At 53.7% G+C, this 23,704-nt stretch overlaps 12 protein-coding genes across 12 annotated transcripts; 6 read left to right on the forward strand and 6 right to left on the reverse strand.

Moving 5' to 3' along the window:
- Positions 1-160: 160 nt before the first annotated feature.
- On the forward strand, positions 161-4,076 carry BJX67DRAFT_381109 (allophanate hydrolase subunit 2-domain-containing protein; the record flags this gene model as incomplete). The annotated part of the gene is made up of 4 exons (XM_071032960.1): positions 161-231; positions 292-411; positions 482-3,789; positions 3,838-4,076. The coding sequence occupies 4 exons, from the start codon at positions 161-163 to the stop codon at positions 4,074-4,076; spliced, it is 3,738 nt and encodes a 1,245-aa protein (XP_070886382.1).
- A 338-nt stretch (positions 4,077-4,414) lies between these two features.
- On the reverse strand, positions 4,415-4,945 carry BJX67DRAFT_381110 (uncharacterized protein; the record flags this gene model as incomplete). The annotated part of the gene is made up of 1 exon (XM_071032961.1): positions 4,415-4,945. One exon carries the CDS (start codon positions 4,943-4,945, stop codon positions 4,415-4,417), a length of 531 nt encoding a protein of 176 aa, XP_070886383.1.
- Positions 4,946-4,977: 32 nt separating this feature from the next.
- Positions 4,978-7,108, reverse strand: BJX67DRAFT_353037 (putative C6 transcription factor). Its single transcript, XM_071029082.1, has 3 exons — positions 6,374-7,108; positions 6,040-6,326; positions 4,978-5,975 (listed from the first exon to the last, which is right to left on the reverse strand). The coding sequence occupies exons 1-3, from the start codon at positions 7,022-7,024 to the stop codon at positions 5,324-5,326; spliced, it is 1,590 nt and encodes a 529-aa protein (XP_070886384.1). The 5' UTR covers positions 7,025-7,108; the 3' UTR covers positions 4,978-5,323.
- Positions 7,109-7,480: 372 nt separating this feature from the next.
- On the reverse strand, positions 7,481-8,989 carry BJX67DRAFT_353038 (NAD(P)/FAD-dependent oxidoreductase). Its single transcript, XM_071029083.1, has one exon. It carries the CDS (start codon positions 8,963-8,965, stop codon positions 7,673-7,675), a length of 1,293 nt encoding a protein of 430 aa, XP_070886385.1. The 5' UTR covers positions 8,966-8,989; the 3' UTR covers positions 7,481-7,672.
- A 729-nt stretch (positions 8,990-9,718) lies between these two features.
- BJX67DRAFT_381112 (uncharacterized protein) lies at positions 9,719-10,066 on the forward strand (the record flags this gene model as incomplete). Its single annotated transcript, XM_071032962.1, has 1 exon — positions 9,719-10,066. One exon carries the CDS (start codon positions 9,719-9,721, stop codon positions 10,064-10,066), a length of 348 nt encoding a protein of 115 aa, XP_070886386.1.
- Positions 10,067-10,549: 483 nt separating this feature from the next.
- Positions 10,550-11,458, reverse strand: BJX67DRAFT_387957 (kinase-like domain-containing protein; the record flags this gene model as incomplete). The annotated part of the gene is made up of 2 exons (XM_071034312.1): positions 10,550-11,327; positions 11,394-11,458. The coding sequence occupies 2 exons, from the start codon at positions 11,456-11,458 to the stop codon at positions 10,550-10,552; spliced, it is 843 nt and encodes a 280-aa protein (XP_070886387.1).
- Positions 11,459-12,961: 1,503 nt separating this feature from the next.
- BJX67DRAFT_353043 (uncharacterized protein) lies at positions 12,962-14,201 on the reverse strand. Its single transcript, XM_071029084.1, has 2 exons — positions 13,534-14,201; positions 12,962-13,477 (listed from the first exon to the last, which is right to left on the reverse strand). Exons 1-2 carry the CDS (start codon positions 14,015-14,017, stop codon positions 13,254-13,256), a joined length of 708 nt encoding a protein of 235 aa, XP_070886388.1. The 5' UTR covers positions 14,018-14,201; the 3' UTR covers positions 12,962-13,253.
- Positions 14,202-14,564: 363 nt separating this feature from the next.
- On the forward strand, positions 14,565-16,532 carry BJX67DRAFT_353044 (P-loop containing nucleoside triphosphate hydrolase protein). The gene is made up of 2 exons (XM_071029085.1): positions 14,565-15,394; positions 15,447-16,532. The coding sequence occupies exons 1-2, from the start codon at positions 14,614-14,616 to the stop codon at positions 16,469-16,471; spliced, it is 1,806 nt and encodes a 601-aa protein (XP_070886389.1). The 5' UTR covers positions 14,565-14,613; the 3' UTR covers positions 16,472-16,532.
- A 508-nt stretch (positions 16,533-17,040) lies between these two features.
- On the forward strand, positions 17,041-18,713 carry BJX67DRAFT_381115 (ankyrin repeat-containing domain protein; the record flags this gene model as incomplete). Its single annotated transcript, XM_071032963.1, has 2 exons — positions 17,041-17,352; positions 17,457-18,713. The coding sequence occupies 2 exons, from the start codon at positions 17,041-17,043 to the stop codon at positions 18,711-18,713; spliced, it is 1,569 nt and encodes a 522-aa protein (XP_070886390.1).
- Positions 18,714-19,056: 343 nt separating this feature from the next.
- On the reverse strand, positions 19,057-20,296 carry BJX67DRAFT_372028 (Alpha/Beta hydrolase protein; the record flags this gene model as incomplete). Its single annotated transcript, XM_071031185.1, has 4 exons — positions 19,057-19,115; positions 19,169-19,312; positions 19,417-20,005; positions 20,063-20,296. The coding sequence occupies 4 exons, from the start codon at positions 20,294-20,296 to the stop codon at positions 19,057-19,059; spliced, it is 1,026 nt and encodes a 341-aa protein (XP_070886391.1).
- A 1,355-nt stretch (positions 20,297-21,651) lies between these two features.
- BJX67DRAFT_381117 (GNAT family N-acetyltransferase) lies at positions 21,652-22,497 on the forward strand (the record flags this gene model as incomplete). The annotated part of the gene is made up of 1 exon (XM_071032964.1): positions 21,652-22,497. The coding sequence occupies one exon, from the start codon at positions 21,652-21,654 to the stop codon at positions 22,495-22,497; it is 846 nt and encodes a 281-aa protein (XP_070886392.1).
- Positions 22,498-22,937: 440 nt separating this feature from the next.
- Positions 22,938-23,701, forward strand: BJX67DRAFT_85278 (uncharacterized protein). Its single transcript, XM_071035543.1, has 3 exons — positions 22,938-23,089; positions 23,143-23,346; positions 23,441-23,701. The coding sequence occupies exons 1-3, from the start codon at positions 23,042-23,044 to the stop codon at positions 23,588-23,590; spliced, it is 402 nt and encodes a 133-aa protein (XP_070886393.1). The 5' UTR covers positions 22,938-23,041; the 3' UTR covers positions 23,591-23,701.
- The last annotated feature ends 3 nt before the right edge of the window (positions 23,702-23,704 follow it).

The raw sequence follows: 23,704 nt of genomic DNA on the forward strand, positions 1-23,704 counted from the left end.
CTTGGAGTAAGCTGGAGATACTGTCGGGAACGAGTATCTTCCCCCGCTCTCAACATATATTTCCTCCCCCCGATCTACCTGTCTCGGCCGGAGGGCTGCATCAACTCACTACAAGCGTAATATAGAATCCAATCCGTCCACCGGAGTGGAGGAATGCACGATGGAAGCCCTCAAGACACTCCTCGTCGCGAACAGAGGGGAGATTGCCTGTCGACTTATCAAGGCTGCAAAGTATGTTCTCAGCCCCGAAACTGCCCAGGTGGTACGGGGGGGACGCTGATCGGGACCTAGGAAGCTGGATATCCGCACGGCAGCAATCTACACAGTCCCCGACGCAGAGTCGGAACATGTCCGTCTTGCCGATGAGGCTGTGCAGTTGCAGGGTGAGGCGAGAGCTGCATATATAGATGGGTAAGTTCCGCTTTCCCTATCCCACCGTTTGATATGATTTGAATTTATAAATTCTGATTCCGCTTGACAGCGAGCAAATCATCCGCATCGCAACAACCCACGGCGCGCAGGCAATAATCCCGGGATACGGCTTCCTGTCCGAAAACAGCGCCTTCGCGCGCGCCGTCTCAGCCGCGGGCCTCGTCTTTGTCGGTCCCTCCCCCCAGGCAATTGAGTCGTTTGGACTGAAGCACACAGCCAGGGAGTTGGCGGTTGCCGCGGGTGTGCCCGTTGTCCCCGGGAGTGCGGGGCTCGTCGACAGCGAGGACGCGGCGGTTGCTGCGGCGGGGTCATTGGGGTACCCCGTTATGCTTAAGGCGACGGCCGGGGGAGGGGGGATGGGTCTTGTTACCTGTGTCGATGAGGGCGAGGTGCGTGGGGGATTCCGCACCGTGCGATCGCGGGGGCAGTCCCTGTTCAAGGATGCTGGGGTGTTTGTGGAGAGGTATTACCCGGATAGTCACCATATCGAGGTGCAGGTGTTTGGGAACGGGCGCGGGAAAGCGATTAGTGTTGGGGAGCGGGAGTGCTCGATTCAGCGGCGGCATCAGAAAGTGGTCGAGGAGTGTCCGAGTCCGTTTGTTGAGATGCGGTATCCAGGGTTACGGAGACGGCTTGCGGCGTGTGCGGTTCGACTCGCGGAGAGCATTGAGTATGGCTCTGCGGGGACGGTGGAGTACCTTGTTGACGATCGGACGGGGGACTTCTTCTTTCTTGAGATGAATACGAGGTTGCAGGTTGAGCATGGGATCACGGAGCTGTGTTTTGGGGTTGATTTGGTGGAGTTGATGCTGCGGCAGGCGGATGCGGAGCTTGCTGGACGGGGTGGGATGAGTCCTGAGGAGATGGAGAGGCTGCAATCGAAGTGTCTTCAGCCGACCGGTCATGCTATTGAGGCGCGCGTGTATGCGGAGAACCCAGCGAGAAACTATGCGCCGAGTCCCGGTCTTCTCCAGCAGGTTTCGTGGCACACGCCCCCAGGAACCAGGGTAGATACCTGGGTCAGGGGAGGGATCATGATCAGTCCCGAATATGATCCGTTACTGGCAAAGGTCATGTACCACGCCGCGACCCGAGAGGCAGCGGTAGCCGGCATAGAAGACGTCCTGCAGCAGAGCTGTATATGCGGGCCGCCGGTGAATCTCAGCTTCCTTCTCGCCATTGTCCAAGATCGCGACTTCAAACGGGGCAACACGATCACCAAGTTTCTGGACAACTTCACGTATACCTCCGCCGCTATCGACGTGGTATCCGGGGGCTCCTACACCCTCGTGCAAGACTACCCCGGACGACCAACAGTCGGCCACGGCTTCGGGCACGCGGGACCAATGGATCCAATTGCATTCCAAGCAGCGAACGTGCTCGCTGGAAACCCGGTAGGGACAGAAGGTCTTGAGATTACACTGACCGGACCGGAGCTCTTATTCCTTGGAGACGCAGTTATCTCTCTCTGCGGACCACCCATCCCAGCCGAGCTGGACGGCACCAATATGCCGCAGTGGAGCCGTGTGCACGTACGCGCTGGTCAGCGCCTGAAGATAGGGAAGATGCCCGCCCACTGCCGCGTTTACCTCGCCGTCTACGGTGGCCTGCTCAACGTGGCAAAGTGGTTCGGGAGTAAATCGACGAACCCCATGGTCAATGTCGGAGGCTATCAGGGCCGACCGTTGCGTGCGGGTGACTTGTTGAGTGTCGTCGATGCTTCCGACTTGCCAGAGGAAAGGCCTCTAGTCGTCTCCTTACCACCGGGCCTGCGGCCGAAGTATACAAGCGACTGGACGATCCAAGTCATGCCCGGCCCATATGAAACAGGCTACCTCTCTACGAAGGATATCGAGATGTTCTTCTCGGAAACTTGGAAGATCAGCCACAACGCCGCCCGCGGTGGTATTCGCTTGATCGGGCCCCGTCCTGAATTTGGACGAGCAGATGGAGGAGAGGGGGGCGCTCACCCCAGCAATGTCATGGAGTATGGCTATCCACTGGGTGGGCTGAATTGGACGGGCGACGAGCCGGTTATCTTTCCCGTGGACTGTCCCGATTTCGGGGGGTTTATCTGCAGCTTGACTGTTATCAAGGGGGATATGTGGAAGGTTGGACAATTACGAGCCGGAGATAGGGTTAAGTTTCATCGGGTTTCGCTTCATAGCGCGCTGGAATGTCGGCGGAGGAACGGGCGATTTCTCGAGGGGGTCACTGCGTCAGTGAAGAGCGGCTTGTGGGATGAGGCCCTCGCTTTCGAGAGTGATTCTCTTGGTCCAGAGGTCACACAGCCTAGTCAGGACGTGTTGACGGTTCTGGATGCCACTGATACCAGGCCACAAGTGTCATATCGCGCGGGAGGAGACGACTACGTTCTAGTCGAGTACGGTGACGGTCGAGCAGATGTGAACCACAAATGCCGGGCTACGGCATTATCGAGAACGCTCGAGAACGCATCCGGACTCATCTCATCGAACGCAGCAGGTGGCGGAGCGATCTTCAACATGGTCGGCTGCGGCAATACCCTCGCCATCTCCTACGACGGCCTCGCCCTCCCCAGAGACAAGCTACTCAGCAAACTGATTGCCATCGAAGATACGCTCGGCGACATGCGTACCGTCAAGTTCCCCAACCGCCACTTCAAACTCCCCCTCACCTTCCGCCACAAGAAACTCGACGACTGCATCGAGCGATACATGGCCAACCAGCGCTCCCGCGCAAGCTACCTCCCGGATCCACTAGCCTATGTAGCGCAGAACAACGGTATGACGCTTGCCGAGCTGAAGCAGATGTTCCTCTCCCTCGAGCAAGTGATCATCGGCGTGGGGTTCTTCATGGCCCTCCCGCAGACTCTGTCCACAGACCCACGCCACCGCGTCCGGTGTCCAAAAATGAACCCGAGCCGCACCTATACGCCTGAGGGGACTGTGGCCTGGGGTGGATGTTCAGTGTCGATTTACCCCGTTGATTCTCCGGGAGGGTACATGCCGACTGGGCTGACGATCCCGGGCCTTGATATCTACGGGTCGAAGCCCGGGTTTAGTGAGGAGCGGCCATGGATGTTTGAGGCTATGGATACGATTAGTTTCTATGAGATTAGTGAGGAGGAATATGACCGTAAGTTGGCGCAATTTAAGACCGGGAAGTACGAGTTTGAGATGGAAGAGGGTGTCTTCGACATGGCTATTCACAATGAATTGCTCAGGAGCACGGCAGATGAGGCGGCTGCTCTGCAGGCGAAGAGAGCCATTGCACAGCAGAAAATGGTCGAGCGCGAGAAGGAGCAACTTGAGCTGTGGCTAGCGGAAAGGCAAGCGGGTGGGACGAGCACAGACGAGATTCGATCTCTGCGTGAAGGTTAGTCCCCTGGATCTCTTCAGGAAGTCATACTAATTGCCCGAATAGACCCCTCGATAGAGGCCATCGAAGCCCCTGTAAACGCCAATGTCTGGAAGGTCCTCGTCAGCGAGGGCGACGTCTTGAAGTCCGGGGCCATCGTTTCTATTCTTGAAGCCATGAAGATGGAAATCAACGTGGTTACAGACGCCCTACTCGACGGAGCTAAAGTAGTCAAAGTCCTGGTTAAGCCTGGAGATTCCATCGAAAGTGGTGAGCCTGTTGTCCTCGTCAAGGCTGGTGCATAGAGCCCTATTTTGGCATTCGTCACCCTCGGTTTCTCGAGGTATAATATTTTGTTTATCTGATCAAAGACCTCTACACAATTGCCGAGTATGTATTGCAATAGCCCTAAATTCAGCTACCAGCTTTTGCAGTATGTATCCGGGCATTTTCGGGCTTCAAAGCATCCAGTTCTATCATGTTAAATGTGCTCCATGCGATGCTGTTACACAATGCAAATCTCGTCCACATCCCTTCTCGTTAGACAAGCCAGGATATCGAGATAGTCCCGTCCTGCGACGGAATGGCATCCCCTTGATCATATCAACCCAGTGTGCAAGGTCTAAGCCGAGAACAACAAGCCCTAGACATCCAAAGCACCAGCCGCAGCCTCCCGCTTCATAGCCTCCTCAATTTCCAGCGCATGCCGACGCTGCAACGGAGCTCGCTCCTCCTCACTAGCCTGCTCATACTCCTCAATATGCCTGTCCAAGATCGCATTGGTCTCCTCAATAGCCGCCGCCCGCTTCGGCCCAATCCGTCCCTCCTCCAAATTCCGCCCCCCGTCGTTCCGGCAGCAGCTCTCGGGCGCCCTGTTCGCCAGCTGGGCAGGCGGGGACACCCCGTCCTCGGGGCCGCATTTGCCCTTGTTCGCGTCATTGCGGCAGTCGTACCACAGGCCGTTGACAAGGACGCGGTTGACGGACCCCTTGAGCCCGCAGCCCCAGAACTGGCAGTCGCAGACGTTGTCGCAGTTGCCGCTTACCTTTAGCGTGCAGTCGACGGTGGTGGTGGAGTGCCAGCCGTTGACTTCGAAGAAGGCGTAGTTGTAGCCTGGGCAGATTGCTGTGGCGAGGGGAAGGATGGCAAGGAGCGAGATGGCACGGGCGTACATTTTGCTGAAAGGGTTGATTGTAGAAGTGAGGTAGCTATTCTAGAGGTTTTGTTTGAGACTGCGGTAGAGACTGCCTTTGATCGAGAGATTTCCTTTGAGATGAACTGCTGGATGATGATTCCTCTTGCACCTCTCCTCCAGCATCTTTATACTTCGCTCCTCCGACACAGGCGGCTTTAAGGCGTCCGAGATATTCTCGGCATCTTCAGGCCCAAAGGCATTCCCGTCCCGAATCCACTCCCGCTCGCAAGCGCCTATTGGCCTCGCGGAGTTGCGAACTCCAGGCGGATTAGCGCCAGATGCAGATTGGAGTGAGATGGAAACTCGGCGTGACGAATTTGCGCCCATCATGCATGAGGGCTTGGGCAGGGGCTTGGACTAAATATCCATTCTGGCCATCCCCTCCCACGGCGGCAAGTCGGGATCACTGAAATTAAACCATGCGCAACTATCACCAAGGCTCAGACCAAGGGAGCTCAGAACATCCGCGTCACTGATCAATGGCTCAGTCTCAAAGCTACCAGGACTCTCCTGCCCTTCACTACCACCAGAAAGACCAGGCACTTCACTAGACCTAGGTGTCCCACTTTTACTCGTTGATACAGTCTCCCTAGATCCAGGTCCCCGCCCAAGCCCTAATACACGATGAGCAATCGTCTGGATCTCCCGCACATTCCTTGCAGCTCGCGGCCACACCTTCCCCAATTCCTTGAGACACCCAATCGTCATCCGGATCTGGTCTCGCGCGATTGCCAGCTCTGTGTCCTTTAGACTGAACCTGCACGCTGAAAGTAGGGCCAATGTCCCCGTTGTGGTCATGCACGTGACAAACGGGGTGTGGTGGAACTTGCGCGTAGGCAGGACAAGAAGACTGATTTGGGCCTCGACAGATTGAAGCACGCGCACTGTGTGGACGTTGACGAGGTCCGTTTTTGGTGTCTCCGGTGGTGGCTCGCGCGCACAGCTCGAGACGTCCTCTACTGTGTTGAATTTGAGGTCTGAGAGGGGTCGGTGCAGGCAAATGGTTGATCTGTACAGATGGCCCAGAGTTGAATATTGGTTGGTGCAGTTCACGGCATGTAGAGCAAACTTACGTATGAATGAGCAGGTGCGCCTGAAACATCAGCTCGTCGATCTCTCCAGACTTGTTCATCGTCTTTTTATGGCTCGGCACAAGACGCAGCCAGCCGTCGAGGATGGAGTCGACGGTCTGGATGAAATGCGTTGGATTTTCCTTGCCCCTGCCATTTAGCGCCGTGGATATAGCTGATACGGTGCATCGCGTAGCGCCGACAAGGTACGCAAAGGATGAGAAAGTGATATCCTCAGAGGCGAACTCCCGACAGTCGAACTCCTGCAGGGATCTAGGTTGGGGGATTTCCTGTTGTTGTAAGCTATCGAAGAGCAGTGGAATAAAGGTGGACGTACTCCAGACTCATACTCAGCCTCTTCACAGGGCAGGTCAGCGGTACTCTCGACATCCCATAGTTTCGATGTTATAGTCCCCGTTGTCCCCGCGATGTACATTTCCACGATGTACAACATCCACCACGTCCGTCGCCAGCTTTCTCTCACCACGGAATCATCGCCCCCGTGCTCGGCTGGGAAATCCTGAGAAAACATCCTTAGATCAATGGCAATCTCGATAGAAACATCCATTTCAACCCTAGCGTCCGCGTCGTGTCCCTGCCAGAAGAGAGCAATTGCATTTAGAAGACGGGCTTGCACAGTGACCGGATCTGACGATGCGGCTCTCAAAGTAACCTCAGCATGCTCTTTTAGCGAGGTGGACCATTCGCGCGACTGGTAACAGTTCCCAATTAGACGCATCACCGCGATCAGGGGCCTGAGGGTGTGCTCTCTGCCCCGCTCGCGATAGAGTCTGCTCAGGTGCGTCCGAGGGAGGATGAATGGATGAAGCTTGTGAAAATTCGTATAATATGCCTCGACGAGCGTATCGCACTCAAGGTTACCATTGTGAACTTGAACAGCCGCAGCAGACGTAATTGCCGGTCCAGACCCAGATCCAGATTCAGCCCTCACCTCCCCAGGTCGATAACTTCCATCATGCTCGCGCATATCCCCAGCTACACAATTACTCGCAGCCTCCGCAGCCGCAAGCCTCCTCCGCCGCTCCGCAAGCGCCGCACGATCCAATCCGCCCCGCCGCGACGGCGCATATTCGCAGACGCGACCAATCTCGACGCAGCGAGCACAGCTCGGTTTCCCCGCGTCGCATTTCAGATGTCGCGCGCGGCAGGGGAGACATGCGAGGGACGAGCGGCTGGCCCTGGGTTTCTGAGCTGATGGAGTGTTCATGAACAGGGCGGAATTTGTGAGGTTTTGGGTTTGGGGAGGGAGGAGGGCGGAGGCGTAATCCGAGGTTGGGTGCGGCTGACGAAAGTGCGGGTATGCGGGGGACCCGTAGTGGATACCCGGATACCCGGCCGGACACTGACGTTTGGAAGGTTCGGAGGAAGGAATTCGTTGATGGGGCTTTGGGGCGGGGACGAGATCTACTTTCTCTATATGGTTGATGATAAGAGCATGCTGCCTTGTGTAACGCTGGCATTCTCAAGACACGAGTGCGCATAACAGACGGCACTGTAGTTATGATGTGAGAGGCTCGACTCCAGGAGAATCAATATTGTTATAAATCATCCATTATCTGAAAGTCATAATCCACACGAATAATCTCGCGAATGTCTCCATTCCTGGCTGCTCCTACTATACACCCACACAACCGCGAGCCCTCCCAAAATACCCAACCAGGAACTGACTCAACCACTCCCCCAAAGCCCACAGTCCCGCCGGGTTCGCCCTCGCAAGAGCCTCCTTCGCATCCGTCGGGGGATAAATAAGGGTCCGGTTGACAAAGTTCTTCACATGCTTCGCAGTCCCCGCGGACAGAGCCACGCTATCCCTCTGCCAGCCCGTAGCTAGCACCGCACCCCATCCGCCAATGTCGATGCAGCAGTTATACGCAGGCTGCGAGTACGCGATTAGTGGCTTTCCGAGAAGCTCCGCGGCAGCGTTATACCCGGCCACGCGGCCGAGCGGGATCGCGTGCTGGCACGACATGAGCGCGTAGTTCTCCCTGCCGTCTGCGAGGGCGTACGCCGCGTCGCCGGTGGCGAAGATATCATCTGCAGCCGCAGAAGTCTCCGGTGATAGAGGGGATACACGTAGAAACTCGTCAACGTGCAACCGGGACAAGGCGTCCCTGAGCGCCGGGATCTGCTGCGTCAACGGGGTGGCCTTCACGCCGGCCGTCCAGATGGCGGTCTTGGTGTCGATGCGCTCGCCGGAGGAGAGTGTGACGCTGTCCTCGTTGACGGCCGTGACGGCGGATCCGAGCTTGAGTTCCACACCCAGCTTGGTTAATGCTTGCTTGATTAGGGGGCGGGCGCGCGCTCCGAAATCTGGAGCGACTGCATCGGCGTTTGAGACAAGGATAACGCGCGGATTAGTGGTATGTGTTATTCGTTTTGGGAGCTCTGCAGCGATTTCGATGCCTGTGAAGCCGGCGCCGCAGACGACGATGGTGTCCCGGCTTGGACTGGCCGGGAGGGAGGCGAGACTCTCGAGGTGGGATTCGAGCTTGACGGCGGCATCAAGAGAGTCGATGTCGAAGGCGTGCTCCCTCAAGCCTGGGATGGTATCTGGCCGTACGACGGAACTGCCAGCTGCGAGAATGAGGCGGTCATAATGAATTGTTGTCGGGGTTGCTCCAGCATTTGTCGGTCGGACTTCGACGGTATGCGCCGTCGTGTCGATTGACCCGGCAAGCCCCTGAACAAATCGGATACCGGCATTTCTGAACAGGCTCTCAAGAGGATGGACCAGTGTGGAGGCATTTGCCTCGTAGAGACGCGGACGCATGACGAGGACTGGCTTGGGCGAGATGACCAGGATCTCGACCTCGTTTTCTTTCTTCGCGAGATTGACGAGATTCTGCGCCGAGAGGGCGCTCCAGACGCCGGAGAATCCGGCTCCGATGACGACGATCTGTTGGGGCATGTTGCGTGGGAATTGTTGTGAGGCTTGAAATCGTGAAGCTGCGAAGCACGGAGAGCGGGCGGTCTTTTTATCGTGCCAGCCGAACGAGGAGTATCCGTGGCCGATAGCCGGGTTCCCGAAGACCAACCATGAGAGCACCACGATCGCTGCTGAGCAGTTCGTCATTGTGCATTCCACTGGCAATTGTCGTTTCCTCTCGTATTCTGGCCCCCCTGCTCACCAGGCACCCGCCGTCATGAGAGGTATTTAGGATGGCTCCTCCCTGACTGGAACACCCTTCCGTGCTGGAACACCCTTCCATGCAAGAACACCCTATGCATGCAAGATGGCTCTGCTTGCGCTGCCTGATTAGATCCTTCTTCTCATCGCTGGATATCTAGACGCCGAAAAAGACATTAACGTCTTTGCAAGAGCATGTTGCCACCTCTATAATATTCTGAACCTCTTTCTCTACAAGCACAATGTTAAAAATAGTAAGAATTCAGCTCTCTACTGGGCTGCAAAAACAGGGCAACATACAACTGCCCTACACGCCATTGCAGCAGGAGCAGATGTCAATTCATATAGCGTGCGCCCTGGGACACCAACACTCGCTAGGTCCAGGGATGTTTTCACGTTGCCACAGCTTGCCACAGCTGTAACAAGGGGTCATTTATATTCCACTGATAAACTCCCAGTAAAAAGGCTAGACTCAATATCAGATCCCAAAGACCTTTTCATACCCTTTAAGCCCTCTATCTCTCATCTAGCACCATGTCGACCCCGAGGGGATCAACATCCACAACGACCACCCTCCAAGCCATAAACAACCAAACCCTCGGCACAGCAGCAAAAACCTTCCCCGTCGTCACGCTGCCAAACGGTGAAAAGATCCCCACGGGCACGGTGGGCGCGCTCCTCCTCAACATTCGCAACTACGACGCCGGCGACGCGGGAGAGCGGGCTGTGATTGAGCCCGCTATTAGGGCTGCGATACCAGTTCTGCAGAAGGTCCGCATATTTCAGCTTTTTGCTCCCGATGAGTGGATACGTGGGGGGAGTCCGGGGCGGGCGGTTGTTGGGAGATTAGGGATTGAACTTGCGGGTGAGGCTTCGGTATAGCGGATATGAGCGTGGTTATCGAGAGGGAAGCGTACAAGACATGCTCTTGTTGTGGTCGCCTTACGTTCTGTATGTTTCTTTTCCAGTTCTGTGTGACTAGTACGGCCGAAGTGATATCGCAGTCTGGAGTAGTCTCTGGTAACCAAGTCCTGCAGCCTATATCTAGTAGTTTCTCGCTACATACCAAAGTGTCCTTTTCTCAAGGAGCAGTAGGAATTTCCATTATAAGTTTCGTAGATCCCGAAACCCGCCCCCTTTGCACGATTATCGTACCGATGCCCAGGACGATTTCCCCCACGAGATTGAACACTACCCGGGGACCAATGCCAGCAATATAACTTGCCTCGCCACATGTGGTGAGCCTACTGCCCTTGGCGCTAGTGAAGATAACATGGCCGTAAATACCAGGAACGGCGACGCCAGAACGTATATAGATGACCAGTAAAACGACTCCCGCTAATGCGCGAAAATAACAGCGAGATATCACCTTAGTCCCAAGATTGCTTTCCTTCCGATGACAAAAGTGAGCGCTAGCAAGCCCACGACACCAGCAATAGTCGCATGAGGCCGATCTCTCGCGGCAGCCAGGCATCGAAAAGTGAGTGAGGCCGCGTCTGGAGGTAAAACATTGGGATCAATCGAATCTAATGCGTGTACAAGATCATCAGCACTGGAAATTTCCCCCGTCCAGCTGCCGTCAGTGATCCAGCCAAGCCAGATATCTTGTGTACTCGGAAGATGCCTCCTTTCTGGCCAATAAGCTCGACCATCGGTGGGTGCCTTGTCCTTGAACAGATCGATCTCGCACTTGGTACCGGTTATCACTTCATACATCACTGCTGCCAGAAAGCCAACGTCAATCTGCGTTGTATATCCGTTATCGTCCACGGTTGCCATATCAGAATCCAACGGAAGAAGAGATGCTTCCGTAAAGTCACATATTTTGACTGATAGATCGGAATCAAAAAGGAAATTTGGACTCGCGATATCGGCAACAAGTACACGCCTGTCATGGATATAACTCAGGGTGAGAGCCATCTGCTTGAACCATCTAAGTTGTTGCCCAGGCGAGGGTCGAGTTTTGGCAAGGTAGGCTCGGAGATCTCCATTGACCATATAGGCGAGTTGCGTGGCGTCTGTTGACAATTCAAGACAGCGAACGGCACCATGAGAACGATCATCTTTAGGATTTTGTAAGCGGCGATAAACATCTTGCTCGCGTCTTAGACTTTGGGCATTGGCATTGACATCGACGTCTGAGCTCCAATATTATTTTAACGGGGTCTTGATAGCCACATTATTCTGAAGAAAAACTACTGCAGATGACCCATTCCTGACGATTCGCTCCTGAGGGTTTGTATTTCCTTGAAGATCAAGAAACGGGGAGGACATGGCGGGAAACAAGGAACGGACGCTTTGATCTTTGATTAGGGGGTTGCACAATTCTGAAATACAGTACAGGAGATCAATCACGGCACCATCCCCCGTGCGCTTCTATCAGCCAGAATAGCTCTTCACGAGGAAGGGTTGACCCTTTTAAGTGGAGTGGCGATTTCCCACACCTTCCCTTCTACTATATTCCCGTTTCCCGGTCCCTCAGCTCTCAACCGACCAGTTTTTTAGTCGATACCTAGAGCGGTTTTGGCCGCATCTGGTTCAACTTCCTCGAGATGTTGTGGTTATGGTGTCACGCTCCACTGTCCCTGCGCTGTCCTATTTGCATACGTTAAGAACAAGGCCAAAATCAAGACTCTTCCTCTTCATCGATGTCCTTCTGTTTCGATAGCTTCTTCGCACTGTCTGTCCACGCGTCTCGCAATTTCATGCTGAGCAAAAGCCCAGCGTCTTCGGACACCGCGCTGTCTTCGGCTTCGAATGTCTGCCCTTCGACCAACGACCCTGGCAATTTGCATCCTGACACACACCGCCCTAAAGCGACGAGAGTTGACTTATTCAAGTACCTGCCACGTGTCGGGCAAAACTCAGTTTTGTCAACCTTGTTCTGTACGGTGACGTTCTCGCGTTTTGCGTGAAGGTAGGAGATTATAAAGCGGAAGTATAGGAACCGGCACGCAGGGCGATTGTCAGTCAGGAAGGTCAGCTCCTTGTCATCGAGGTCCTACGACACTTATTAGATTATGTCAAATGTGTGAAACATAGGAGTTACTCACCCCAAGTCTGATTGCCTCAGGAGGCTTGGTTGGTGGCTGCCATGGTGGCTAGCAGATAATATCGTTACGTTTGCTGTCGTCCAAAACCACACATTTCCAGCGGGTCGGCGCTGCAATTTCCCCAGCCGCGGGGACTTTAACTATAATCCCCTGGTCGAGCATCTGCTCCAGAGCCGAGTGCAGGGTGAGGCCTGTCACATATGATGATATTAGATTCCTTCGAGTGCACGTAGGAGAACACTCACCATTATGCTTGTCATCGAAGGCAGATTCCTTATCCCCAAATAAGTGTGCAAGTTCGTCTCCCGTGAGTAGCTTTGGGACAATGTTTGCTGCTTTGAAACTTGCGTTTGATAAATTCAAGCCCGGCTTGTACAGATGCGGCTTTGGCTTCCAGAAAGTTGCTAACCGTTATTTCAGACGACGTTTGCGAGAGTTGTGACATGGTGCTGACCGATCGATGCCTACGCGCGATGAGTTCGTTTCGGCGCGAGGTCCAGAGGAGGGACGAAACCCTGTTGAAACTTGCTGCTCCATTAAAAAGGGTCAACTCTTCTATTGAAGGGCTTATTCTGGTTGACAAACCCTCTCTGGGATCTCAGGGCGTTGTGGAGGCATGTGAGAGACTGTTGCTGATCGATGTCGGGTCGGAGGACAAGTTCAGGACGGCGGACTCCCCGGCCTTAAATACTGTAGAAGCTGGTCTTGAGGAAGGAGGCGGAAATTGAAAGAAGTTGGAACTGTGAATGAGTCACTGGAAGGAGGCAACGTCGTAGAACCTAGCTAGTAACACAAGGTTTGCACGTTGGAGCATAACTTCACTTCCTTATTCCAAACTTTATTGAATATATATGCTGTGAGCTTTACTACTACCGATTCTGCTCCAGGACTGCGCTTCTGCTGTTGACAAGAGTCATCCAATTGATATCCAGCGAACCAAGCTGGAGAAGGTTAAACCTACCCATGCGACCTTCATATGTCTCCAAAATCCCGGTGGATACGTACAGATACATACATCAAAACTCCGGCTGACAATGGTATGTCCTATAAACCTTCTTTGGCCGCTCGTACTCCCCTTCCTCATGCCACCCCGTCTCACACCCCTTCGGGTTCTCCTCCAGCGTGTCACCGCAGCACTCGAACTCGTAGCAATGCGGGTACTGCTTGCGGAGCTCGGGGGTGTCCTCGATGCCGAAGTCATTGTCGACCCAGAGGTCGTCGCCTGTTGGCTCGCAGTCCACTAGAGAGGTAGATTACTGTGAGCAAAGGCTGTTGGTTGGGTAGCATTTGACTTACGCGGGTGGTATGTGCAGGCTTTGCTGGAGTTCTCGGTCACGTCGAACTCTTGCTCACAGTTCGAGCAAAAGGAGTATCGTGGAACAACTCGTTTTAGTCTTGCTGGGTCCAGGTCGGTGGTACTTGGATGAGGTCCTGGTGGTATCACGATCCCAGGTGGCATCTGGACCCGGGTCGAGCTACCCAGGTACTCGATCTCTGAGTCTTCATCAGCCGAGCCGTCGGAACCGTCCTCATCAGATTCAGATCCAAAGCTAGGATTTGAAACAGGGACACCAGCCTCTGCCATTGCATCAGACAATGCCTCACTCCGCTTCTTCCTCGGGTCGATGAGCAGCCGCTCAGCCGCGATCTGCTGCGCGTGCGGTGACGCCTTGAGCACTTCTCTGAGTATATCACGGACTCTTTGATCGGTTAGGCAATCAATCCCACTTAACAGGGCGTCAAGCTGGTTTGTTGTCGGAAGGGGTTCTGTATATGCCATTGTGAGTTTCCAGTTGGAAGGCTTCGTCCCTGCGATGTGTTGTTGAATGTTGATGGTTGACGCGACGCGGGAGACCCTCGGATCGGCCCGGCTCCACAAAGCAAGAAGTACCGCGTTGATGCAGGAAGCGTTGGAGAGGTTCAATCAAGTATGCAGTAGAGATAAAAAAGATCCTTATTTAGTATATTTCACAGCCAGCAGTAAAGTTATGTTACATAGATATTCATTACTTATCGGCACAATACTCTAAGTTAATAAGAACTTGAAAGCAGACTCCCAGTGTAAAGATATTTATTTTTGATATACTGGAGATGCATTGCGAGCAACCCACCCGTCAGATTTTGCCGGGTGAACTTCAAAACAACAGCGACTGCCTCCTGTCACAGGAGAGGTGACCTCTCCGTTGGCATCCGAAAACACCAGTCTGAAGCCAAGACGTTGTTGCTTCGTATTCGACCGTGGCGCGTGATGAGGCTGAGGCTGACCCAAGGCCGGTTCATCCCGGTCCAGACACACCTCCTGGATATTTATTCAAACTGGAGGCTCGAGAGGCTCTGAGGAATGAACTTGAAGAACGACTGCATTACAACCCGTTGATGTCTGTTACCTTTCCTCTATGCAATCCTGGTATTGTCCTCCAGGGCTTCTCCAGTTGCATCCGACGTCTGACTCAAAACTCCATCCCCGCTGTCTACCAGAACTGTCGTCGTCAATTTTCACGCCGTCCGACGAGGAAGAAATCCAGATATAAGGTACCTAGATATCCACCGGAATCTCGCCCGCAATATAACTTCGTCGGTCGCGAGGCCGATCTCAAGAAACTATGGGACTCCCTCTGTCCTCAGTCGCCGCACCCACGCCGAATAGTGGTGCTGCATGGGCAGGATGGGGTTGGGAAGACGCGACTCGCCGCCCATTTCGCGCAAATCCATGCGCCGTACTTGAGGAACGTGTTGTGGATTGATGGCAGAGACAAGAACAGTGTCCTTGCCTCCCTGGCGGCGGTCGCACCGCGACTTCCGACGGACGACGTCATCTCCGCTTTTACTAGACGAGTGCCGGGTGGCTCTGTGATCGAACAGGAGGCATCGATTGTTCTGAAGTGGTTGGCGAAAAAGGAACATGCTAAGTGGCTGCTTATATTCGATCATATCGCTCCCCAGGAGGGTAGGATACCTGGGAGTGCTGGGTATGACTTATACGACTTTCTCCCCCGTGCAGATCATGGGAAGGTACTCGTTATTTCGCGATTTCCGTGTACTATTGGGGCTGAAGAGTCTCACCAAATGCAGCTGAGGCCTATGAGTCTTCAAGAGTCTTTGGGGATTTTCGATGAGGCTCTCGAAGGTCGGCCTGTGGACGGCAGATCGGTTGAAGGTCAGCGAAAGTCCTCCCTCTGTTCTACAATGAGCCGCTAACTGTTTATCAGCAAAGAAGATACTCGTTCGTCAAGTCGAGGGGTCACCACTCGCCCTCACGCAAGCGGCCTCTTATATTCGACACACCGGATTAAGCATCTCTAGCTATTTACAACTGTATCTGGAAGAGCGACGCCGTCCCCAAGCCACGGTATCTCACTCCCGTGATGCTTCTTTGATAACCTGCGCGCTTTCGTTCAAAGAACTCGAGCAATCCAATCCGGTAGCGGCAAAACTAGTCCTCCTACTTTCCTGCTATCACAATACCCGCATTCCGCTCGACCTCCTGAACTATGTCCGTGACAGTCCCGACGCGCCGGAGTGGCTTATGGATGCCAATCCGCGGGAGCAGAAAGTTACCCAAGGGATACAGAAACTACGGAACTTCTCTTTCATCGAAGATGCCGACTATGGACGATTCTGCACAATACATCCTCAAGTTCAGAGGTGGTGCCGCACCAATATGGACGAGAAAGAACAAGAACAACTGAACTCGATTGCGCTCACGACCCTCGGGATGGCTGCTACACGCGCGTTGGAGGGTGGAACCCTCGCTCGTCGACAATCCCTCCTCCCGCATGTCGATGAGATGCGTCGGCTCCTGCAGAGTGGTGGGCCGGTCCTCTCGAATACTCGGACGCTCACGGCAATAAACATCTTGGCATCGCTCTATGAGAAAGAAGGACATCTAAAAGATGCAGAAAGTATGTATCTGCTTCTCCTCCCTCGGTCTACGGAGCTACTCGGCCGGTACCACCGCTCGACGAGGCATATCGTTCGTGCTCTAAGGCGCCTGCGCTTCCTCCAAGGTAGATACGGGCAACTTGTCGCGTCACGCTGGTGGGCTCCAATACTTCTCAGAGGACTGGAGCTTCTTTCGGGATTGTCTATGATTATTGTAGGAGTGTGGACTGGCTTGATTTTCCTTATTATTGCATTTTTTGTATATCTTCTGGCCCGGTTCTTTCGGATAGAGCAGGAGGATGCGTTGGCGCGTCAAACGTATATAGAGGTGGAGAAGAGTCAGGATGTATGATAGATATTTGTTTTATTCTGTAGTGACGGCGTTGGTGGTGAATGGATATCTCCCTCCTTGATTGTTTATACTCCCATTGTAGCAGACAGTCCATGAATGGGACATTATGTTTGTATATGCTTCCAAATGTGAAGTTGACGATTAATTCATCAATATGCCCAATACCTGCGCATTCGAGACCATGTTGTGGTCTGTCAGTAGCCCAGATCCTTGGCACTATAATTCGTGACGCAAAGACATGGAGGGATGGTTCTTTGTCCTTCCCAACTGCGCCACGTTTGCTGCCTCCGTCAGCCGCAGATTAGCCGACAGAGTTTAAAAAGTGGCCATATGTTTCGCCCCTGCTCCAGGACTCAAAACTCCTCACAGTTATTGTCCGCTACCGTACGGGCTGTATCTCAGACCCCATAGGATCACGACAGGCCGGCTCCAAAGGGCAAAAAACCAGCTGCGGCACTGCTTTCTAAGCTCCTTCTCGTTGTCCCGAAGCCCCACGATCATCTAGATAACTGCTAGAGTCTTGGTTTGGAAGCATCTGCAGCGACCTGCAGTTGCCATATTAGACCGCGATGTCTCTACAGCAACTTCCGCGGGAGCTGCTGCTCAATATATTCGAAAGCCTGGGCTCACGTGCAGACAGCAATTCGTTCGCCCGGACCTGTCGTCAATTCCATTGCCATTTCAACACCTACCTCTACCGGTATGCGATCCGGAACTGCTTAGCATCCGTGTCCCAATGGGCTGCCGAGCACGGCCAAGTCAGGACTTTAGAGCACCTGGTCGCAGAAGCGGCTGATCTGGTCAGCGACCCAGAGACTACGCCTCTGTTCGGAGCCGCCAAACATGGGCAGGTCGAGGTGATACGGTTCCTCGACGAGCACGTATCGATCTGGATATCAAGACTCCCACATACAGAAAACAGACTGCACTCATGCTTGCCGCAAAACATGGACATGCTGACGTAGTCCTGTACCTACTCGAACAGGGTGCTGACGCCGAGTGGGATGATGGCCTTAACCGACCAGCCCTACTGTATGCCATCAGATCTGGCTTTCCTCTCGATGTGATAGAGAGGCTCGTTGCGAAAACCCCTACGAAGGTCATCGACAACTGTGGTTGCCTGGGTAGAGCCGTGATGCGTAAAAGAACCGATGTGGTTAAGCTACTACTAGCTGCTGGAGTGGATATTGATGCTCGGGGTATCCGCGTGAGCGCGTTGGAGGCTGCGATGGACGACGATGACGACACGGATATGCTTCGTTTCTTACTCGATGCCGGTGCTTCTCCCAACGCCATCCACCCCGAGGTAAGGCCTCCTTTGCAAGCAGCTGCAATAATGGGCTTTGTGAATGTCGTGCGGATCCTTCTAGAACGGGGAGCGGATCCAGCGTATGTCGACACAGGCGGTACATCGCTGGCGAGCGCCGCCTCAGCGGGCCACTACGAAGTTGCCAAACTGCTTTCGGAGGCAGGGGCGCCGATCGATATTAAAGACAGTGACTCTGACCCTCTGTTATATGGCGCTCTCGCCAGTCGGCATGAAGATATTGCTGTTCTCCTAGCCGAGCATGGCGCGGAGCTTGACCCCCCGTACGATCCAGAGTTTGAATGGACACCGCTAATAGGGGCAATACGAAGTGGGAGTCAGAAAGTAGTTGAACTGCTCCTCAAAAACAAGGTTGATGTGCAGCAAGGCGCAGATTGCGGGCAAGCACCCATTACCCTAGCTGCAGAGAATGGAAGGCCAGAATTTATGAAGCCCCTTTTATCTCATGGTGCAGATATCTGCGCCACAGACGAACACGGTCGAACAGCCCTGGCTCTCGCTGCTGCCGGTGGCTGGCTTAGAACTGTTGTGGCGCTCTTGGATTATGGAACCGACTCAAGTTCGACTCGCATGGCTGATGCTGAGTGTTCATCTGATTTTCGGACCCAGTCCGGACACAATATCATAGACAAGCCCGATAACTACGACCGGACACCCCTTTTCTATGCCACCATAGGAGGACACGAAGCTACTGTGGCCGTTTTACTTGCACACGGAAGTGCCGCTGCAGATTTTTCAACAGCCGGCAATCGGAGCCCTCAGTCCTTTGTTGCTCAACTGCCTGATTGCGCAGAATTCAAGAACGGGAGGCCCGCCGCTAAAGTAATGAGAGCCTTGTTCGAAAACCCATCAACGTTGGGGGAGTCAATACAGCGGGGCTTGTCGGAGGAGGCGAGCAGCGCCGATACCTCATAGGGTTTCAAGGGCACCGGTTGCTGCATGCGTTGTTCTGTGTCTCTTAACGATTATGGTGAGCAGTTTGCTTGTGATATTTGTAGCATGTACGGCTACAAAATGAGTGGTGTTTGCCCGGAGTGTGTCGCTAGCCTTCAGAATGGGGGAGTTTGCATACTGTTGCGTCACCCTTTACGCAGAATCCCCGCCCTGGAGGGGCTTTCATAAAGGAACGCAAGGCAATTGTGAATACGTTGATAACATTGATATTATCTTCGAAGTATTCGTATGTTATAGCCAATTCCCTCCAATAGTAACGGGGAGACAGTCACGCAGTGCCCTAAGATGGTTATGGTGGAGAGGATCATGCAGAGCCGCTGGTAATCTGTATGACCTGACTCACTATGGCGGCCATCTGGACTCCTAGAACAAGTTAGGTTGTAGGAGAATGGGGGGTGCAGTCAAGATCAGCTCACCTCCTTTTTGGTCGGCATCAGCGCCGTACCAACCCACCCAGTCCCAGCATGCATTGGGGTTAGGAAGTTGGCCTCCATTCCAAACTGGGTGCATGGTGTTGTCCGTTGTTGCCTGAGGGTACAGGATAATAATGTTATTTGTGTCTGTATAAGACACAAAGTTAGCTGATATAGTAAGAAGACGGAAGCGCAATGGAGTGATGTACAAGAAACACCTCAAGATTGCTCGTGATGGAATGAAAGCATACCTGCCCACTTGTTATATCCCGTGTTCTCGATGAACTTGGCCTGAATCTGCCCATAGCTCTGCTGGCAGCCATGTAAAGCCACATGGAGCCTACACGCAGTCAAACCATCCGTACACACCGCAGGGATGTAGATATACCCCGAGGAACCCATCCCATCTGCACCGTACGAGCCCGTCTGCTCAAACTCGAGAACCTCTCCGCTCGCGGCCCCATCATTGCGAGCCTCCAACTCCCCATACATCCACTTCAGAACCTCCCCGGCACCATCATACCCACAGTTACTCACAAACGGAGACGAAGCCACCCCGCACGGGCTATTCCCCGCCCCGTCAAAGTCCGTGGGGAATGTATGAGCCGCTCCATCGGTAGTGATATACACTGTATTCGAGTCCGTCGCGAACTCAGCGAGCTGCGCCTTCAGCTGCGCCATTACGTTCGGTCCGACGGTTGTATCCGACGTGCCGACCTGCATGTAGACCCTTCGGTCTTTCAGGTTGGCCACGTCGTCGATTTCAGCCCCGCTCCAGTTCTGCATGTTTGCTATTGGCGTTGTGATGGAGGGGTTCATGTTGTACATGCACATTGTGTACTAAACTTGATTGTCAGCGAGACATTGCTGTAACTATTTATGGGTATTGTGGCTTACGTATTGGTTGCGAGCACAGTCATATGGCCCACCGGCGAAGACGCCGAATCCAGTCTTGAATGTGTCTGAGTATGCGATGCCAAGTTGGGCGGCCATGAATCCGCCGCTGGACAGGCCGGAGACGGAAATAGATTCGGGATCGACATTGTATGATCCCAACGAGGCTGCTGAGGCGGTTGTTGCAGCTGCCAGGCCGCCAATCGCCAAGGTGTGGACGGTGTTCCAAGGTGTCATTGTGCTGGGTAATTGATTCACTTGATAGATTTGAGGGTCTCGGTTGGGTGATGGGGTTTATTCGAGCTGCAGCCCTCGAGGACTGTTTGGGGCATTTATACTTCAGGATCGCGACTCTTGCCCACACTACCCCGGATACAATCTGGGGCCCCGCGTTTCTGCATCGAGGAAAGAGATGGATGATCCCTACTTGACTTCGTCTAAGCCACTGACGTCCTCGATGCCGTCGGATCCGACGTGGGATTTGACTATGTACTTCTGTCTCGATGTTACCATTGCTCATGTTCGCGGGTCGAGGAACAGAAACACGAGACAACGATTCAATGCTCGATCCCTGTCCCCCCTGGAGAACCTAACCTACTTTGTGAACAGGGTGCACGCTGGGCTGAGGAACGAAGATGTCCCCCGCACAGAAGAACAACACTCGCAGCTCTTGGAATGTCGCATCCCTTGCTCCTTCATCGAGGAAGTGTTTAGTCGGTCTCGACGCTAGCCGTTAGTCGACTATCGGATCCGACTCCATCGTGATGCGTCACAAGAAGACTAGAAACACATCAATATCGGTGGTCGGATCCGGTCACTACCCCGCATATTCTTATAGGGAGGATCGGCACACCAATCTGATCCTGGAGATGTAGATATATTGATATGAAGCCGGGAATACAACCAAAGCGGTCATATTACGCTGGTATGGTCTATAGCAGTGGTCAAAACAGGATAGATCAAGTATGATTCTTTTCGAGTAGAGTCAGCCACGTCTCCGACTCCAAACATAACCAGCAATTGCACTTTGAAGGGATGAAGAAACGCGTTACCGTTAGTTGCCTGATCCATAAGGCCGCACACGCGATGAAGCGCGCCTTCCGAAAAGGGGTGCAAAACATCATGTGACTCCGCGGGCTTCTCCCCTTTCTTCCTCAGGTTCCCAATCTCCAAGATAGCTGTTCGGAGAGTTGGAAGTTCCGAGTACTCAATTCATCGTCGTTGATGTCAATATCTGACTACGATTCTTGTTCTGCGCAGCCATGGCAATTAATGGTTTTGGTCCAGCATTGTGTTTGTCCAAGGCTGTCCGGAACTACCCTTTCGGAGTCGGAGTTTTCTCGAGGAGCTCATTGCTAATAATATCCTTTTCTGGCCAGATCCGTGAAATTTGTGGGGTCGAACCGCCAAAATAAGTTATTCTGAATCTCGTCACCGATGCCCAGGTGCCTTGGCAAATGAGTCATGGTGGATTGGGTCGTCCAACGGCATTCCCAAGGACCTTGGTCGAGCCCTTTTAACAGCCCTTGGGATGCTGTCAAGGCGATTTCTTTTCCACCTTTTGTTCCTGATCTTCCTTTCGGTTCTCTACCATGTCAACAAGCGCACCCACGATTGCAGCAGAAACTGCCGGCCTCATTGAGGCCGCAGAAATAGCCTTCATCACCGCGCAAATCGAGGGTGCTTGCCAACTATTTCCAGGTCATGGATTCCGTGCAGAACGTGTCGGTGGTGGCGTTGCAGCGATAACCAAGCCATCCTTCGGGCGAAAACTGAACCATGTCGCCGGGTTCGGCATGGGCAGTCACGTCACCGAAAAGGACTTTGAGGCCCTTGAACGCATATGCAGGGGTGTCGGTGTCCCTGTAGAGATTAATATCTGCCCGTTCGCACATCCAAGCTCTGCAGAACTTCTTGCGGCGAGGGGGTATAGAGTCTGTGTTGAGATCAGTGTTTATTTCCTGCCATTGCGGGACTACGACCAACCCGAGTGTTTACCAACAGAGAGTCGGGAAGAAATACGCATAAGTCCTGTCTCTGCGGAGGAACATGACTTGTTTCTTGAAGCCTCTGTCACTGGCTTCCAATCCGCGGTTAATGAGCCCGATCTCCTTCACACGTTAGCTGGAATTGCCCTCCGGCGCCCCGACACAGTGCTGTATTTTGCAAGAATAGACGGAAAGATTGCTGGAACTGCTGGAGTTGCGTTCATCACCACACCACAGGGCCGAGTTGCTGAACTCTACATCGACAGCACAGTCCCCGAGTTCCGTGGCAGGGGCGTCCAGGCAGCGTTGTTGCGAGAGCGGCTTCTCGAGGCGAACAAGCGCGGTTTCGAGATCGCCACTGTGAATACGTGGCCTGTGGGAACGAGCGCGAGGAATGTCGAACGTGCTGGGTTTCAGTTGGCGTATAGGAAGGATGTTTATACTATCTAGTCTTCTGATGCATTTTTCAGACCGCTCACACTCCTTCGTTGCCAATCACATGCGCTGGCAAAAGAGATCCTGGGAACACGCGGCGTCGAGGCTGAGGGAGCTTGAGCAAGAACCACTCACACAGTGGACGGTTGTCCTGAGATCAACTCCGCACAGCCTTCCATGTTAACGAATGAAAAACAACCCCTGGACGGCGCCCAATGCTTGCGTCTCAGGTGGCGAGGTGCCGAACCGCAGATCCTCCACAGGCGTAAAGATCTTCGATGTAGATCGCTTGGCGGATGGCAGGGCAGCACAGCCGGGCGCTGTGTATGTCCTCCTTCAGAAAGGATCTGATATGATCCAGAGGCGAGCGAGAGCTGGCCTCGATGTAATTAGAAGCCAGATGCAATGATATCGGGGGCCTGACAAGCAACAGAGACGACATAAAGCGGCCTCCTCGTCGAACAAGGGTTCCCACATCAACTCCATTTCTCATTCAACGAGAACCAAATCAACACTCATCTCCAACTATCTATCACGTTTTTACTTCAACTCCGGCAATATGAAGTGGACAGCCATCCTCATCGCCCTCAGCGCCACCTTAACCCAGGTACATCCTGTCCCATGCCCTAAAGTATACCACATCACACTGACACCATCAAGGCAAACCCCCTAAAGACAGAGCCCCTTGCAGCCCGCGACTTCGACGGCGAAGTCAGCTGCGGCGGTGATCTCCCCGCCCAGCGCGACTCAATTTCCGACGGAATCGACTACCTCAACGGGGTCGGCGGGACCCCGGCCCAGGACCCCAATAGCTGCGGGCGCGTGAGCTGCTCGTATAATTCGGCGATATATATGTGCAATGATGTAAGTTTACGCTCATCTACATCGGTTGCGTCCTTGGGTTACCCCGGGAAAGAGGAGTTATTACGTGCAGTGCTGATGTGTGCATGGGATATAGAACGACGAGACGCAGTACCTTGCATCGTTTGCGACACTTGCGTCCGGGGCGCAGAAGATTCTTGATGAGTGTTCCAGTGGTATGGATGTCGTTGGGACTGTGAAGGCGCCCAATGGGTGGGGGGTGCAGGTCAAGTATGCGAGCTGTTAGCCCTAGGATAGGGCTTTCCTCTGGTGGGTTCGGTGGGAATTGAGTGCGTCTCGGACGGTTCATACATGTGGTTACTAGATTTCAAGGCATTGATTTGCTGCTAGGCAAGGGCTG

Source organism: Aspergillus lucknowensis (genome assembly GCF_044049455.1).
Source record: "Aspergillus lucknowensis strain CBS 449.75 chromosome Unknown BJX67scaffold_19, whole genome shotgun sequence".
In the NCBI taxonomy this organism is placed as follows: Eukaryota; Fungi; Ascomycota; class Eurotiomycetes; order Eurotiales; family Aspergillaceae; genus Aspergillus; species Aspergillus lucknowensis.

Bases quoted from the DNA above. Each gene is read 5' to 3' on its own strand.
- BJX67DRAFT_353037 (XM_071029082.1), bottom strand. From the start codon at position 7,024: ATGCGCGAGCATGATGGAAGTTATCGACCTGGGGAGGTGAGGGCTGAA. The intron at 6,327-6,373 runs GTACGTCCACCT...TTACAACAACAG, and splicing joins AGGCTGAGTATGAGTCTGGA to GAAATCCCCCAACCTAGATC. The intron at 5,976-6,039 runs GTAAGTTTGCTC...CCATCTGTACAG, and splicing joins GCGCACCTGCTCATTCATAC to ATCAACCATTTGCCTGCACC.
- BJX67DRAFT_353038 (XM_071029083.1), bottom strand. From the start codon at position 8,965: ATGCCCCAACAGATCGTCGTCATCGGAGCCGGATTCTCCGGCGTCTGG.
- BJX67DRAFT_353043 (XM_071029084.1), bottom strand. From the start codon at position 14,017: ATGGCATATACAGAACCCCTTCCGACAACAAACCAGCTTGACGCCCTG. The intron at 13,478-13,533 runs GTAAGTCAAATG...CTACCTCTCTAG, and splicing joins AGCCTGCACATACCACCCGC to TGGACTGCGAGCCAACAGGC.
- BJX67DRAFT_353044 (XM_071029085.1), top strand. From the start codon at position 14,614: ATGTCTGTTACCTTTCCTCTATGCAATCCTGGTATTGTCCTCCAGGGC. The intron at 15,395-15,446 runs GTCAGCGAAAGT...ACTGTTTATCAG, and splicing joins GGACGGCAGATCGGTTGAAG to CAAAGAAGATACTCGTTCGT.
- BJX67DRAFT_85278 (XM_071035543.1), top strand. From the start codon at position 23,042: ATGAAGTGGACAGCCATCCTCATCGCCCTCAGCGCCACCTTAACCCAG. The intron at 23,090-23,142 runs GTACATCCTGTC...GACACCATCAAG, and splicing joins TCAGCGCCACCTTAACCCAG to GCAAACCCCCTAAAGACAGA. The intron at 23,347-23,440 runs GTAAGTTTACGC...CATGGGATATAG, and splicing joins CGATATATATGTGCAATGAT to AACGACGAGACGCAGTACCT.